This window comes from Nannobrachium achirus (assembly GCF_963921795.1).
Source record: "Nannobrachium achirus genome assembly, chromosome: 7".
NCBI lineage: Eukaryota > Metazoa > Chordata > Actinopteri > Myctophiformes > Myctophidae > Nannobrachium > Nannobrachium achirus.
Genome location: NC_137816.1, coordinates 19,780,530 through 19,797,001, shown reverse-complemented (window position 1 = coordinate 19,797,001; position 16,472 = coordinate 19,780,530). Strand labels below are relative to the sequence as shown.

The 16,472-nt window shown below is 41.0% G+C and overlaps 1 protein-coding gene across 1 annotated transcript in view; it reads left to right on the top strand.

Moving 5' to 3' along the window:
• Nucleotides 1–14,884, top strand: part of ntrk3b (neurotrophic tyrosine kinase, receptor, type 3b) — a 263,519-nt gene extending 248,635 nt beyond the window's left edge. Inside the window, exons 15-16 of the mRNA XM_080729839.1 lie at nt 8,481–8,639; nt 14,062–14,884. Of these exons, the coding sequence (XP_080585965.1) occupies nt 8,481–8,639; nt 14,062–14,247 (345 nt within the window). The 3' untranslated portion in view covers nt 14,248–14,884. The remainder of the gene's footprint in view (nt 1–8,480; nt 8,640–14,061) is intronic.
• The last annotated feature ends 1,588 nt before the right edge of the window (nt 14,885–16,472 follow it).

The window sequence follows — 16,472 nt, the reverse complement described above, 5'->3', positions numbered from 1 at the left end:
CAGCCTCTTTGATGTACTGTAGGACCAGAGACAACAGCATCGAGCACTATCTGACAATACTTGAAAGAAGAAGTAGAAGGGACAAACAGGGCATTTAAAGAGGAATATGGCCAGCAAACCATGTGTATCCTTTGCCGCACTTCCACAGGTGTAGTCTGTGGGACTACACTGCTGCTGCGTGTCTGCCCGGTGGTATTCACCCTCAACATGAATAAAAGTTCAATAAGTATCTGATCCTTTGGATGAGAATACATTCTCTATTTGGACATTATTAGCTATGATAACGTATTACGTGGGACTGTCAGTCCAATATTCTAAAAAACATAATTCTGTAAATAATCTGAGGGTCCAGAAATTTTTTACGAGGGGCCAATTTTGGCCCGCGGGCCGACTGTTGCCTACCCCTGGTGTATGCAGTGAATTGTGACACTGTGAATGATATGCCAATTCACAGAGAACAACGGAGAATGGACAGTCTGTGCTCCTATATCAATGTAATTCCACCACAGTGAGGGAAGAAAAATAAAATCCCTAAACACATCATAAAAATAAAATAATTGTCCCTGTAATTACCCCTGTCTATCTCTCTCAGCACCACTGGGATTGAATTGGCATGGCTCAGCACAGCTTAGCTCGGCAGGGAAGGGGAGTGCTTTGCTGTGCCGCTGCTTGCCGTGTAAACTGGATTAGTGCCCTGCTTGTCCCTCGGCATGGTGGGGAAGAGATTGGATTAGCAGGATGGAGAGAGCATAGCAGCGTGGCGGCGGGGGGATTATAGCATGCCCAGCTGGGAGTCTCCTACCTGGGGTTGGAGCTCCTCTACCGTCCCAGTAGGAAGTCCCTGGAAACCAGCAGGAACTCTTAAAGAGCCCTGATAACTATCTAGGCATGCATGCACACTCTCTCTCTTTTTCTATCTCTCACTGTTCCTCTCTCCCTCCATCTTTTCATGTGTCATCTCTCACCCTGTCTCTCGTTCCCTGACTCTCTCTCTCTGTGTGACATTAATCTTCTCTCTCTCCCCCTATCTTTTTTCTGTGTCATGTTCTCACTTTATCTCTCTCCCCTATCTTTTTTCTCTCCACCCCCCCCCCCCCCCGACTCTCAATTTCTCCCTCCCTATTCATTTTTGCCTCCTCTGCTCTCTTGCTCCTCCTTTCCCTCTCTCCAGAGCTACAGTATCTTCTCTCTCTCTCTCTCTCTCTCTCTCTCTCTCTCTCTCTCTCTCTCTCTCTCTCTCTCTCGCTCCCTCCCTCCCCATCTCTCTCCATAGTTATCTCCTCTCTCCTAGGCTAGCGTGGACAGGCAGCAGGTATCCACAGCATGTCTCTCAAAGAGCAGTGACGTCCATTAGCCTCCCACCCGCTGCCGGGAGCTGCTGTCTGCAGATAAACCGCTATCAGTCATCCCCCACCTGCCACGCTTTTCTAAAGTCTCCCTGATGGCTTCTCCTCTACTATATATATATATATATATATATATATATATATATACACAGTATATATACACACACATAAAACGTGGCTCTGACCACTCAAGCAGAACTGCCCAGTGACCAACAATAGAGAACCGGGGATGGTATTTCGTAGAAGAATGTGCGGGGTGGTTGGCTGTATTCTATACATTTAGTGCAGACGATATATGACAAATGATGGTGAAATGAGGCCTTCAGTTTGCTGTGACAGCAAAAAAGACCAGAGCACCACACAGTACATGAGGAGAGTGAATGAAAATAGTTCTCCCCTTAAAAAGAAAGAAAAAAAGTTCTCAAGTTGCTTTATACAGCAAGTCTTTACCCCCGCCCCCCGTTAACAGGATACTGGCCAGTTTCCAGTGGCCAATCACCCGTCATACATTTGCCGACCTTAAAATACTTAAAAAGTGCGATTCCACAAAATTCCGTAGTTATCATCGGGCATTTCGTACCTGCGTACCGAGACATAGAATTGTGTGGTTTGTATATGCGAAACGTGTACTTCCTATTTTGGTAATGTCGTTGTACTGTAGATGCTAAACTACTGTAGCTGATTTATAAGCTCATAATGTGAGATCATTGTTGATTGGCTATTTTCGATATTCCTCATAATAATAATTACAGTAGGGCTTACAGTAAGTGGTTCATTTCTACAGTACAAATGCATAGGTTTCCTTTTGGTTACGTTCATTTTGTGCACTCTCTGTTAATTGAATACAGTATGATCTCAACTGATGTTTTCCATATTAAAGTTATATGCACCCACACTTAGGAGGGAAATGGTGGTTAAATGAGGCCTTCATTTTGCTGATGCACTAAGAAGGCCAGACTACCATGTACAGTATATTCAACAGCACATTATTGGTGTTTGACAGCAGGGAGAGCGGTTGGGCGCCGGCGGTGCCGTAGTAGGAAATGGTGTGTAATGGTCTCTGTTGACCCGGCGGCCTGGTATAAATATTGAATTATGTTAAATGGGCTAAAGGCTTGCAGGCAGGTTCACGATATCACTGCTCCCAGACACACTGTGGTGGCAGCGTGACTCTCTGACTGCCTCACCCTTTCACCCCCCTTCACCAGGAACTGAGACACCCTTTCAAACTCAAATTAGTGGAATGTGTGCACATCAAGGTTTAGACATGTACACACACACCCACAGGGGTGTCACACCAAATTCTGGGCCCTGCGTGGGTGCAAGGATTCACTCACATTTTGTGCTTTAACTATTGAAAAATAGCAGATACATAAGCTCACAGCGCGGCACCGAGTGCTGTGCTGCAAGCTTTTTGAAAAATCGTGAACATTTGTGTGGAATCTGAATATTTCAAATCCTTCTATGGTTTTTTGAAAAACCTATGTTTCTATGTAGTGCTCAAATATTTTCATGTGAAGGACCCCCAAAATGATATGTATTTGGCCACGGAACCCCATCTCAAAATATTTAGTTCCAGGGAGTCAGGGACCTCCCAGAAGCAAGATTTGAGTTACAAATCTTCGCTTAAAAAGTACATATAATCATATATTCAGAGATTTGCACACATTTTCACGACTTTTCAAAAATAGCAGATCTACAAGCTCGCAGCACGGCACTCGATGCCGCGCTGTGAGCTTGTATATCTGCTATTTTTCAATAGCTAAAGTATACAATAATTAAGGCCCTTCCACCTTGGGCCCTAGTAACTCAGTCCCACTTTTCCCCCCCTTGTGACACCCCTACACACACACACACACACACACACACACACACACACACACACACACACACACACCACTGCTATTCTTATGAGGATTCCATTCAGTACACACTACACAACCACATTTACCATACTGTATATCCCTACACCTAAGCCCTAACCTCAAGGCCCGCTTTAACGCACAGGCTTACAGGGGATTTTGTCCCGGGCCTGTGATGATCAGGGGCCTATCATTACATAAATTATATCAGGCATACTTGTACAGGCATTCACTAGTAGTTTTAATACAGGCTACTTGACTGTGTTAAAGGGACAGTTCACCCAAAAACTTGAATTCATGGATATTCTTTAGTTTTTGTTACATTTCTAAGCCAATAATTTGATGACCACCAGTGGTCCCTTTGGAGACACAAGGAGCCTGTTTGTTCCCTATGGAGACTCAAATTATTGACTTGAGGAATGCGCCAAAAACTAAAACATATCCATGAATTCAAGTCTCCATGGGGTGAGTAATCGATAGCAAAAAAAGGGGGTGAACTATCCCTGTAATATTCATTTAAAGCTGTACTGTGGAAGCTGCTCAACTAGTGGTCAGTAGCGGTATTGCTTTTTTCGGCCGGAGTCGCCGCGGACCACCGGAACGGTGGAGCACATCTGCCTCGCCGATACGATTCCGTAGAGCCGTCTCCCATCATTTTTAGACCAGGATTGAGGGAGTAGCAAGCAAGATTCCTTCACCAATGTAAACACAGTTGCTGAGGGAAGCTACTTCCTTTAGAGACAGCAAGACTCGCTGTGATTGGCCGGTGGTGTATGATCGGCGCTGTGATTGGCCGGTAGTGTATCATGTGGGAGATGACATCATTTTGCCGGGAAATTCTCCCCCCCTCACAACTCATAGAAAACATATAAAGAGAAGGCTTCAGAAGCTGAAAATAACAGAGTGGGGGTTCTAAAACTTTAGCGATTTAACAGTTAGGACAATTTTAAGATTTGTTTTATAAAAAAAGTTACATGGTATAACTTTAATATTCTTACATTATAATGTATGTAGTTGTTTTTTAACATGAATCTCTTCTGGGGGTCCCTGGCACAAAACATTTCAGATGGGGTCCGTGGCCAACCTCAAATGCATTTGCATATGAGGTTGAGAACCACTGGTCTATGGTGCCGAATCACTTTATTCTCATGTGTTAAGATATTGATTGGAGGCACCTGCTGGCCTACTGGTCCAGGCGAATACCACTTAGGCATTGCCACATAGGATGCCTGGAGGCGGCGCCGGTTCGATTCCCGATTCGGATGACCTTTGCCCCATCTCTCCCCCCCATTTCCTGTCTACTGTCTATCCAATAAAGGCATAAAAGCCCCACAAAAATATTTAAGATATTGATTGATTTTGAGGGGCATCCCATGTTTGTTTATGCTGTGGTGTACCTACAGACACATATATATTTTTTTAATTTGGGAACATTCATACATGTGGAATCAGTTTCACGCGTCTTAGTTTTATAATTACAGTCAATTCCTTCTCTTATGACCTGCTGACACACCGCCACTGTTCTGTACGTGTGTGGTTGTTATTAACAGTAATTAGACTGTCTTTTGTGATTATGCTGAAGTACTGTTGGCCTATACGTGATTTTGTCAAGTGTTGTGGTGGTGTCTGGCTCAGAGAGGCACAAGACACCCTTGCATCTCTTGACACAGTGATGGAAGGAGAGGGGGTCTGTAAAGCTTCTCAGATTAAGGCACAGGCAAAATGATGACCAGCCAAATGCCATCACTCAGCCATCTAAAACACACACACACACACACACACACACACACACACACACACGCACACGCACACGCACACCATGAGCTACACTTTGTGCTAGATCACATTTATTGCTCCTCGGATCATTTAACTGGAAACAGTTAAGTAGAGATTCATTTGAGACATTTTTAGCAAACAAGGTGGCTCCCATGGCACCACCAGCTGACCCACTGGAGTAAAAATGACAAGCGCCTAATGAAAATGCATAACCCACAACACTGGTGTTCATTGCATTTTATTTCACCAGTTTATTAGGCAAATAAACCCTAACATCCCTATGCTGGTGATGTAACAATAGGCAAACATTCAGCAAAAGTTATTTTCGGCGAACTGATTTGGTGTAGGGGGAGAGAAGGAGGGTGCCAAGTATAGACCGCTGGGGGACTCTAGCGTAGTTTCTTTTTCTGGAGCTGGGTTCAGTTAATGGCCTGTGCGCTCTATCCATTCTGTGGTTCTCCAAATAATGGAGAAGAGGGATGTAATAATTGTTTGCCAGTTACAGTAGATATGGTTGTCATTAATCAAACTTGGTATATTGCTGACACACTCATATCAGAAATGTCACATCCACGGTGACGGTTTATGGTCACAATAGTTATCAGCGCTGACGGGATGCTTCATTAGCAACTGCATGGAACTCAGGGAAAAGAAATAATAACAAACTGCGCTGGGTAGTTATCGGCCAACTGCTTCAGTTTTATACCCTCAAACTAGAGGCCACGGTGTCAGACCTGCTCACACATTCTATGATCCAGACCAGATACATATCCCCAATATTCTGCACATTGTGCTTTTACCAGTGTACTATTTCCAACTTCATATTTTATCTTTAATCATCTCTTATTAGTGTGTATGACTGTTTGCATTTGTAGTGCCTCCTATGGTCATGATGCGATTCCAATTTGGGTATGATTGGACATTGCATTCATCATACTGTATATGGATTTTTTTACAGTTTGAAGGCAAAATGTATGGATTATGAAAACCCTGTCATTGTCACATGACCTACGAGACCGTTTGTGTCTGGCTATGCGTTGTTTTGAGGCCCCTCAATGTGGGATTCAAATATGTGGGGTATAGATCGGACGCTGCGTTGATGATTTGTGGCATTTCTTTTCCAAAACAAGCTACTCCTGCAAACATTGGAAGCCCCATTCACTTCCACCTTATTGGATTTGGAAAACGTCCATTTATCTCTCTGCGTTTTTTTCCTGAGTGTGAAATGGGATATATATATATATATATATATATATATATATATATATATATATATATATATATATATATATTCTTTTTTTAAGTTAGCAGTGCCTATGATATAATTGTTATGGGACATACAGACAGACATCCGGATGGACATACAATACATACACACAAAGCCAGATGTATAGCACTGCACAAAAATACCAATAGCTTGGTAGCAGATTGGTAGCAGTTGAGTGTGACACTGTGACAGTAGCCGCAAGGATAGTCTTGTTGTAAGCAGTCATGTACCATAGAGAACTGAATGTACTGTATTCCTCTACACCAGCTGTTTTCACTCATTAGTTGTGTTACCTTACCTATGGCTGAAGGTGTATTAATTCAATGGAACCTCCAAGCTGCTCCACCAGTTAGTGCGCTTATCACAGAAATACACTGTACCTACAGTAGCTGTCTATGCCTACGCCGTGGGTTCAAATGCATGACCCACAATGTCATGCCCTGCATTACCTCTCACTCTACTCTCTCTTTCTCTGTCCATTAGTAAAGCCTATTTTTTTCTACAAAACTAACATGTTTTTGAAAGGTGACGCACTAAAACCGAATAATGTATCACCCTTGTGTGACCCTTATAGGTGACATTTTTCAAAAACATAGGGCTTAAGTGCTTTACCAGTGTATTTACAGTGTTGATCAGATCTCCAGTAGCCTTGAAGTTGAGAAGGAACGTGTGTGAATGTGGAATCATTTGACCCCTCTTGGCATACACTGCACAATGAGGCTTGTAATGAATACAGAGGGTTCATAGTCTGGTAATATCCTGCATGTCGCTCCCACATCAGTCTTGTGTCGGCCCGTCAGGCCACAGTGATTAAAAGCGGAGTCCTGAATTGACAGCAGCGGGGAAACAGATTTTAAGACAATCTGAAGCTAATGAAAGCTGAGAGCCCGAGGATGATAAATGGATGATTGTTAAATCGATTAATACGTGGCCCTCAGACCATTTACAGCCTGAGAGACTTCAGCAGCACAGAACTTCTGCTCATTTCACATTAAATACAATTATCTGACAACCTTATCCACAGTGAGCGATGCTGTGGAGTAAGCTTCACTTCCTTGATTACCAACATTACAAGCAACCAATTAGCTACTGCTCATGTTATATTATACACATATATCTGATATGCATAGACCATGTGTACAACAGTTGGATAAGCCCCGGTTCCTGATTCAAGTACATTACAGTGTAATGCTCATTTTATATTACGACTGGGGAATGATGCGTACCCCAACCGGTTATGCAATACCCGTTGTACCTGTCTGTCTGTCTGTCTGTCTGTCTGTCTGTCTGTCTGTCTGTCTGTCTGTCTGTCTGTCTGTCTTTTGTCTGTCTGTCTGTCTGTCTGTCTGTCTGTCTGTCTGTCTGTCTTTTCCTTGTCCCTTTTATGCCCGATGCCCATATATGGAGATCGCTGTATCTGTCTGTCCTTGTCCCCTTTATGCCCATGTATGGAGATGCTTGAGCTGGGCTCACACTGCTAGGTGCATACAGTGAACCACACGCGTACGGAGTGAACCTCCGCATAATTTTACATATTTCTTTTCTTTTTTTCCCCCAATGCATCATTGTGTTTATGGGCTACATGACATATTGTAAAGAGCATTTGTTATATTATAGCCTATCTAGGGGTGTTTAAACATAAATATAGAGTATGCCCCCCTGCTGATCATTGTCTGAAGTTGGTAATGAGTAGGCTATAATAATACCACCTTGGATACAACACCATTGAGATCATTGAGTTTGCTCTGTATAGGAGGGCTCTCATCATTTGCTGTGTTACATGCATCCCACTACTATCCCAGTTACTATATGCATTCAGGATGTGCCGCACCTTCAATAAACCACTTTGCAATATTCCCATTTCTTTGTGCCCTTCAATAATCAGATTGTCTGCCTATTCTTGCTCTCATGCATGCTTGATAGTTAAATTAAGCAAATAAAAACAGGAAGATGTTGTTTCCAGGCAATAGTTGGTTGGCAGCCTGGCAGCCATTATCTGTAGATACTGTATAACTGATCATTTTAATCACTCCTATCTACAAATATCAAGTGGATAACTGAGTTCACCCCTACTATTAGTTGAATGATATCGTTACCTTTATAGTTATAGTGTTCAGTGTGAATGGCACTTTAGAAGGCATTTGTATAATTGGCCTCAGATGTAAATGGGTTAAGTCACATATGATTTGCACATAGAGTAATGCTCTCCTGCCCTGGCTGTGCTCTCAGGTGGGAGGTCACACCATGCTTCCCATCCGCTGGATGCCTCCAGAGAGCATCATGTACAGGAAGTTCACCACAGAGAGCGACGTGTGGAGCTTCGGGGTCATCATGTGGGAGATCTTCACCTACGGCAAACAGCCATGGTTCCAGCTGGCCAACAACGAGGTACAGTGATTCACATCATTTTGAATGACAAGGATCCCAGGGGCCTATTTGATATGGTTCTTCTTCTTTCATAAATGAATGGCCTACTTCATTATACAAGAGTGTCACTCAAAAGTATTGAAAATAGCAGATCTACAAGCTCACTATGCACAGCAATGCAGCATGTTGTGAGATTGCAGATCGCTATGTTTTTCAAATAATAATAAAACATAGGGGTCAGTAGCGATGTCGCCTCACAGCTAGAAGGTCCCGGGTTGATGGAGGGGAATGGAACTGGATGGAATAACGTGTTCCTTCCATGTGCTACGTCCTACGGTGATAAGAATTGGCCTGATCACTCCTCATGCATTGAAGGAAGCATGAGCTCAGTTCCTGGGGAGTTCCTTGGCAGAGGGAGAGTAGTGCCCAGGATTACAGCTTAGACAATTGGCACTGGGTGAAAAATGGGTAAAAAAAATTGTGGGATAAAAGAAATGTATTTAATAACATGAAAATAAAATAATAATGATGATGATAATAATAAAAAAGGAATGTTTTGGACCACCCGACAGCAACAATAATGATTAGTGTGGTCCTGCAGGGCAACCAGACTATAGTACTTGTCTGACTTTATTAGTGTGGTTGCCCCAGCAGGGCAAGAGATCCCCATATATGGCCATTCACTATTAGTGAATTAATTGACTTGAATGGGGAAAATCTAAATGGTAAGACGGAATTCATTTGCATGTGCATCTTTCTAGTTTTGTTTCTCTGTGACTCCAATCTACACCCCATTTGGACCACCACTGGCACTGGTGGTCCCGAGACCCAACATTGAGAAACAATGAGGTAGGAAACGGGAATCACAAGCAATGTAAAACGTAATCATAATTTAAATCTGAGAGTGTACAAATAAAACATTTGTACACTCTTTTTAAATATCAAATATTATAGTAAATTAATTCATTTGATTTTAATTAAATAAATAGTGTCAAGTTTGTGTGTGCAAGCTTTCATTCAAAAAAATTCACAGAATGCATGCATTAGTCAATATTACTATAAATGATGCCTTCAGCATTACGGAAATAATGAATGGTTTATGGAAGACTTCAAATATGGAAGTAAAGATGTGCCAACTGTCATAAAACTCAAATGAAAAACATGTGTGGAAAATAAATCCTGATTCAGTTTGATGCGAAAGCCAACCCTTGACATCAGCAGATAAAAAAGGAAGAGGTTGACATTTTCAAATGAATCCTGCCAGGAAAGAATTTGAATTGAGTATAGTAGAAAGGGATTATTACAACAACACAAGCACATAGTTTTAATATGATTTGTCAAGACACATAGGAAAACACTCTCAAGGTCCTGCTTTAAACAGTGTTGCAATGGTCATTATGTGCGTGGTCTACCTATGTTATTGTTTTTTACTAGATTGATATTCTTATGCATTGTTATATTGTTTCTGTTGATGTACTGAAGTGATGCACCGATAAGGAAATTCTTGGCCGATACCGATACCGATGTTTAAAATAACAATTTAGCCGATAGCCGATATCGATACCGATGTTTGTTTATTTTGTTTTAAGTGTTATAATTTCCCTCTTTTGTGCAAGGGAAACAAATAGATCTTCATTATAAGAAATAACTGTTCAGAAATACAGCTTGGTATGCTGCAAATAACCAACACACCAACATAACCAGCGTAAAATGTGTGCTTATCAACAACAGATAAATATCGGCCACTGCCATCGGTTAATGTTAGCTTTATTTGCCGATACCGATATTGACCGATATGGCAAATATCGGCCGATGCCGATGGTGTGGCCGATACATCTGTGCATCCCGACATATTATCTTGCTTATTATAATGATGTATTACCTGCTTATTGTAAGTCGCTCTGGATTAAAAGTGTCTGCTAAATGCTTAAATTGTAAATTGTAATGGTACGGACACGCGCCTACGCGTCATGCCTCTCACACACAGGGGCATGCATCGATTCAAAATAACCCCCAAATTCACACCTGACAACGTTTAGTTTCACCGCAGGGTGATTTAACAAAGAGATGAGCCTATATGCATATCAATACACCATTTTCTGAACCTGTTAACACCTGCAATGTAGGTGTTATTCTTTTACTCCTTGTGTTATCCTATCCTATCCTATCCTATCCTATCCTATCCTATCCTAGAAGCACAAAGGATAATCAGTCTTTGTCTTAGTGAAAGCATACAATGTTAGCCCTTGCTGTAATCGGAACAGTATTATACTGTAATAGTATCAGACAGTATTATACTGTAAGCAGCAAAGCATTCTGGGAGTAAAAATTACTTTTTTACAGCAATTTACGAGAATGTCATTATCATAGGAATTGCTGTAAATTTGCTGTTAACAGCAAAGCATTCTGGGAGGGAAAAAAATAAATTTTTACAGCAATTAAAGACAATGTCATTATTGTCAGGAATTGCTGTAAATTTGCTCTTAACAGCAACAACATCCATGTGTCTGCCTAGGCAAGCTGACTGACATTATGTCAGAATTTGATTTGTCAGTATTTGAGCCTCAACCCTAACCCTAGCTGCTATCGCTAGGTTAGGGTTCAGCTTGCTCACCCCAGTGGTTGGACAAGGAAAACTTCTAAGAACTCTAACAGGGGTTGCGATTTGGACCATTCTTATCTTCTCTGTATTGTTCCAATTTTAAAAATGTCACAGACATTGTTAAAATTGGGACTATACAGAGATGATTAGCATTGGTCCAAGCTGCTTGGACCATGCTAATCTTCTCTGTATTGTCCCAATTTTAACAATGTCAATATTCTGCAGAATCCGCACATACTATAGAGTTAGTTTAAATACTATAATATATAGTAAGTTACTGAGAAACTTTGAGAAGGAATACAGTAAGTTACTGAAAAACCTTTAACAGGAATACAGTAAGTTACTGAAAAACTTTGAACAGGAATACAGTAAAGGAATACAGTAAATTACTGGAAAAAAAAACTTTGAGCAGGAAAGCAGTATTTAACTGTACATCTATTTTCAGTAATATACTGTAATTCCAAATACAGCAAGAGACAGCCAAAAAGCAGTAGATAGATAGAACACAGGCTGCCAGTACTTTACTGTAAATCTGCAGTGAAAAGGCTAACATTCACCCTCTTTGTCACAAATTGGTTAAGAATGAATGAATCTGCCTTGCAGCTCTTAAGCCCTTTGCACACAGGCGCGTTTAACCGCACGGATAAAACGGACAATATAATTTTTTGAAAAGAAAACAATGATTCTCTATGACCTCATGCACACCGGCTCCGAATTAGCCGTGCGACGAGTGGCTGCCGCCGTGCGTTTTTTTCTCGATCGAACCCAGTTCAATTTGTGCGTCTTGTCGCATGCGGTAAAAAACTCATCACTCCTTTTATGACTCCTTTTTGGATCCGCAGCGCCGATTCCGCACAGCCTTGCACACCAAATCCAATGCGTTTTATTCATGCCGCACCGCAAACGAAAAAAACGCAACTGTCCTGTGTGCAAATGGCTATAATCCAGTATCCTCTCTTCCACTTTTTCTCTGAGACTGGGCCCCTGACCGCTGGAGTGATAAATTGCTGCTGCTTTTTCCTTTTCCAGCAGACATGATGCAGCATTACATAATACCTAGTGATTGGGTTGTGTTTTTCTCCTCCTATTGGAAGAGGGTAGCTGGATTGAATCAATGAAATTCAATTAGGATTACTCTTGTAAAGCAAGCCTATTAAGAAAATTAAACTGACCTTATAGAAGAGGCAGACAGGCAGGTGGCATGGCTTGTGCTCCTAATTCATCCAATTGAAATGTCGATATTTTCTTGGTCTCGACACAAATTGAAAATTTCTAATTTCTCAAACAGGTTTGAAAGGAAAAGTGTTTCAAACACTTGAACGAGTTGAGCCGCATTACCGAAGAATCACTTTTTGTGTGCTTGCTGAATGCATTTTGGGTCCATTCCTAGTCATTTTCAGTTTCACATTGGTTTCAGTCAGTGGACTATGGACAGTTAGTGTATCATCACACCAATGTGTCTAATTTCAGAATCGTTAAATTTGGAGTGTTATTCTGCAGCTGGCCTACAATTTTACTATCCTACAGTTGTGATTTTACTATAATACGGTTGTGATTTTACTGTTATACAGTTGTGATTTTAGGATCAGACGGTTGCGTAAATATTCGCTTGTGAACATAATTGCTTGTGAAAAGTTATTTTGCGCAGACTTGGCTTGGTCTTTTAGGCAGAAATCCACACTCCAGATAGTAGCAGATAAACATGTGCTCCATTCTCATTAATGTGCTCTCTTTCTCTTTCTCTATCTCTCTCATGCACACACACACAAAATGCGCAATTACAATAGCTAACCTGATGACAGTAATTATTTTGGGATTGCTTTTGAAAAAGGAATGGGGTTGGGGGGTACAATAAAGGATTATGATTACAAAAAGTTTGGATTACTCGAACAAATTCTGTTTTTACTTTGGATTGTTATTGTTATTATTGTATGTAGTTATCTTTACTTGCACACTGTGCTCTCAAATAATGTTTTGGTTTATAAATATCTATTTTTAGTGGCAAAGGTTAGTGAAATACTCACACTGTAGTGCCCTGCTAATAATAAGCTGAGCTTAATTTAGCTTGTCATCAGCAGCCCCAACTCTTTGTACAGCGGGTAAGAGGTGTTCCGAAGGATACGCTTCCCCTGCATCCTTCCCTCTGCCACCACTTCTACACTATCCAGTTTGACATTCTTAGCTGCCTGGCATTCCCCACCAGCTTGTTCAACATTGGAGGTGTTTTATTTTGTTAGATCAGTCGGGTGAGTGCTCACCTTTGAATTGCAAGGTTCTGGCTTTATTGACGAATGCTACAGTATATGTTTTGTCCCAGGAGGAAAAGTAAAAAGGAGTGCTCAGCAAAGCAGGCGCAAGCCATGGTGGAGACAATCATGTATCTCATGAAGCAAAACAAGTTCACCCCTCACCCTGTCACAAGCCAAGTCTTGATTTTACCTCCTGGGAAAAATATTATTGTAGTGGACATTACCAACTAATCGTATGAGTAGCATGGCTTTGTTAATATTAAGACAAGTAGTAATGGGAGCTAAAGGTAGGCTCTCACAAGGGATAGATGCCCTTGTTGCTCGGCTGATTCCAGTAGTAAGTTGCTTTCAAATTCTTATTTACTTAATTATGAAACAATGAAATGATATAATAAAATACCATGTGAGTTTTTGCCTTTGTTTTGAAAGAATGACATACAGTATGGTTCAATTTACTACGTTTTCTTTAGACTACCTTTCTCCCTGCAGGTGACTGTGTCTTCCTTTGGTCTCTTTATCTCTCCCTCCATCCTCTCTATATGTATCTTGAAACAATACCTACATATATCTATTTTTCATTCTCTTCCTGCAGGTGATAGAGTGTATAACCCAGGGCAGGGTTCTGGAGCGGCCGAGGATTTGTCCCAAGGAGGTTTACGACATGATGCTCGGATGCTGGCAGAGGGAACCGCAGCAACGACTCAACATCAAGGACATCCAGAAGATCCTGTTTTCTATGGGGAAGGCGAGCCCAGTCTACCTGGACATACTGGGCTAGCACTGGGCCATCTCCAGTCTGGGTCCCCAGATGGACCTACGGACAGACAGAGGGGGACAAACAGAGTCAACGGACAGACAAAAACGAGGAAGTAACCAAACAAACAACCACCAACCTTGCACCACTGTCGAAATCAAACCATCACCTACCAAGTATTTGGGGACTTTAAAGGGACTTTAAGTGCCTGCAAAACACTTTTTTGGATATATACTGGATAATTTAAAAACAACAAAAATATTCAAAAAACACACGCACTTTTACAATTTTGTTTATTTGCGTCTACTATGTATAGGTCTGATGAAGATGTTTTCTTTTTCTCCTTAAAAACTTGCAGAAAAACAAAACAAAAACACTACACTTATTGGAAATGGACAATGGGTTTTGTGTGGATTACTGTCAAAGGAGAGAGAAAGGAAATTCTATGGCATTTTGTTCACAGTATATGGCATAAACACCAATGGAGGAATAAACTACCCTTTTGTTTTTTTGACTATATTATATTCAGAAATATTACATATATTTTCTATTTATTTCTTTCTTTGTTGTGAAGGAGTTTAGAGGGTTCGCCATGTTGGTTGGATTTCGAAAGCTTTTGAAGATGATCAACAAACTATTGGCAGGGACAAAATAGAGCCATACCGAGTTCCGATTTGGCTGGCACTGGAGAAGCTCTTACCAGGCCATGCCCATTTTCTCTGGAATTAAAAACAAGATGGCTGAACAAGAATCTGTTCCGTTGAGGAACTAACTACCCAATCAGACAAATATATTTTAATTTAAAACAAAACAAAAAATGTACATAATTGTAAATTTCTCTGTGTCAAAAAAAGGAAAAAAAATGTTAACTTATTTTTTTTTCTTTCTTCCTGAGGTTGTTTTGCGTTCATGGAGTGAGTTACATGGACTGGGGATTTGGTCAGAGTATATTCCATATTCGTTTTCATCTTGACCTGAGGCGTTTCTCTTTGGGATGTTGTCTATCTCAGTGTTGGTACTTACGGTAGGTTTGGTGCAATGTGACGGCGAACAGTTAAACCTGGTTCAGAATGGAGCAGTAGCACTTCACTCCAGCGCTGAGAACTCAGATTACCGCTAATTACCAATTCTACCAAGGAGGTAAGGTAATTATTTTTCTCCTGGTGTTGCAAATCCAAATTAGGCCCCTGATTAGATAGGAGGATAACACACCAGCTGTGGTCTCCTGTCTCCAGGGCTGGAGAATGGGGAGGAACTCTCAAGTCACGGCTTTAAATGAGGTCACACTCTTGAGGTGATGAGAAACACTTCATATTAACTTTACTGTTCATTTACTTTTTTATTATGACTAGAATATAAATGGGTTAATAAGTAATATATGTCATCATCACAGTCTCCTGCACGCACACACACACACACACACACACACACACACACACACACACACACACACACACACATGCACACGTGCACACGCACACACACATGCGCTTGCTTAATAAAACTGTTTGTCATTGTTCATGTTTTTTGGTGTGCTGCAGCTTTTTACACACACTCTAAATAAAAACATATTAGTAAGTTGAGGTGCACATACTGTAATAATGTTTGAGTCACAGAGTCGGTACGATGCACAGGCCTATGGAGGTTGGGTAATTTAGTGTCATGTCATAAACGCTGAGTAAATTGAAACAAGCCCTATTTGTGTCCAACATCAGTGTATGTGTGGGTGTACAGACTTTGCACAAGGACCACTTACTTATCGTCATTGTCGGGTAGAAACTGTTCGTTTTGTATTTATCATTTAAAAAATGATTTAAAAAAGTGAAAATAGCTGATCTACAAGCACACCTCGCCTCGCACCATGAGGCGTTGTGTGCTTTTAGATCTGCTATTTTCACTAGTTTTGTGCGACAGTCTTGTATGATGAAGCAGGGCTTTACTTTACAAAAAAACATACACATTTTACACTTGGACATACAAGGTTTCTGCCCGACAGTGACGATTTGGCCAGACTGGGACTTAGGCCTCTAGTTTGAGGGGTAAACTGGCACACTCGTTTGATAATTTTGTATTCTCTGAGATCAACACAGGCATGAAATAGCCCATGAATGTCAAGATTGTGGTGTTTCTGATTTTGGAGTGTCATTCATCTGACAAATTCAACTAAAAACAATCCTATAAAAAATAAAGGAGAAGAGGGATAAATAAATAAATATTTATCCTATAAATGTATTTAATTGATAGGATAA